We start from the raw sequence: 1,490 nt of genomic DNA on the forward strand, positions 1-1,490 counted from the left end.
AAGGAAATGCATCCAGATTTTGACAATCTTTTACGTAAAAACCATTACCGAATTCTGCCTTTTCAATAATATTTTTAAAAAAAAAACTTTTTGGGGGGACTTATGAATTGAGTTTCACAAGAATGTGAAGATTTTAATTCTTATTGTGAACAAATATGACGCTATGAAAGATAAAAACAATAATGGAAACTTAAAATTAAAACCCTAAAAATGTATCAATTGATAGGCTTTATGAAATGACATAATCGGGGGCATACTGGCAACTTTTAGATTTACTCTCACTTGTGTGCTGTGTGCGTGTGTTGTTGATCTAGCCTCTTTCCTTTTGTCACATAGTCACATGGTGTTGAATGCAGTTTGCAGATGACAGATGCCGTCAGATGCTGTATTCCGTACTTGATTCTAGACTACTTTGGAAAAACGATGAGTTCTCATGTTGTATCGAAGGACATTGAAGCTTCTTTAAAAAATGCAGGTCCTGTGGCGAAACTAGAAGGTGGAAGAAGTTCTATTTCCTTTTATTGACTTGGAACACATATTGATTGATCATAATTGCTATTACCACCAAGGAAGGACTTCCGTAACGAGCGATCACCCCAACACATACACAACAAAGAAGAGACCTAACCCTCACACTACCCCTACCCCTCTATTCTGCTCTACTCTATCTCACTCATAGTGGTCGCTCGACGGAAGTCCTTCCGATCATAGCCTAGTAGAGATCTAGTCTGTGCTTTCATATTATGATAGTGTTTTCTTTGGACTTTTACAGTCAGTTACAGGTGCAGTGTGAAATAGGGTGAGGAGTTGCAGGTATCTGAGTAGTCTGTTTCTTTTTGCAAATCCCCCTTTGCGTCCCCTACTCTTTGTCTTTTTATAAAGTTTTCTTGCTCAGACGTATAGATCTAGATCTGTATTTGCCGAATTTAGTCATAATTTTTTTTCTCTTGGAATTCCTTGCTTAGTGGTTCTTCAAGAGCTCTGCCATGGGAAACCTGATAACACCGATGACTTCACATGGCTGTCATATGTACACAAGGGCTTTAGCCTCTGTGACTCACTCTCTCACAGTCTCTCCTCTCTTCCTCAGGACAAAGTGGAGGTAAGCTGAAGATCTTTATTACAGTAGTCTCCGCCTAAGATCCCGGTGCTCGGGAGCAAGGAAATGAAGGATCTTAGGCGAACCGGGATCTTAACCGACGAACCCAGGGAAGAATCTATGGTGACCCCTGCTAAGGCTCATAATCGGTAAAAATGGTCTCCCTCCACTCCAAAATGAATTGACGTGACCGCTTGGTTGGTTTTTGACGTATGGCGAGCAAAGAGTGGTTAACCTTGATGACCTATCACAGTACATAGTGGGATGAGGCGTGCCATTTTCACTTATCATCCTATCATGTCTCAAGATCTATGCTTATCCAGTTGCCCCTTCCCGACTTGTCGAAAATTATAGCCTTCCATTTCTGACCGAGTCCCCCCCCCCCCCCACT

The 1,490-nt window shown here is 41.4% G+C and overlaps 1 protein-coding gene across 1 annotated transcript in view; it reads left to right on the forward strand.

Moving 5' to 3' along the window:
- Positions 1 to 296: 296 nt before the first annotated feature.
- The window catches only part of LOC101847927 (testis-expressed protein 11), a gene marked incomplete in the record, with an annotated part of 25,662 nt that continues 24,468 nt past the window's right edge, over positions 297 to 1,490 (forward strand). Inside the window, 2 exon segments of the mRNA XM_013090403.2 lie at positions 297 to 496; positions 966 to 1,102. Of these exon segments, the coding sequence (XP_012945857.1) occupies positions 364 to 496; positions 966 to 1,102 (270 nt within the window).

The sequence above is a fragment of the Aplysia californica genome, unplaced genomic scaffold (genome assembly GCF_000002075.1).
Source record: "Aplysia californica isolate F4 #8 unplaced genomic scaffold, AplCal3.0 scaffold01263, whole genome shotgun sequence".
NCBI classification, from domain to species: Eukaryota; Metazoa; Mollusca; class Gastropoda; order Aplysiida; family Aplysiidae; genus Aplysia; species Aplysia californica.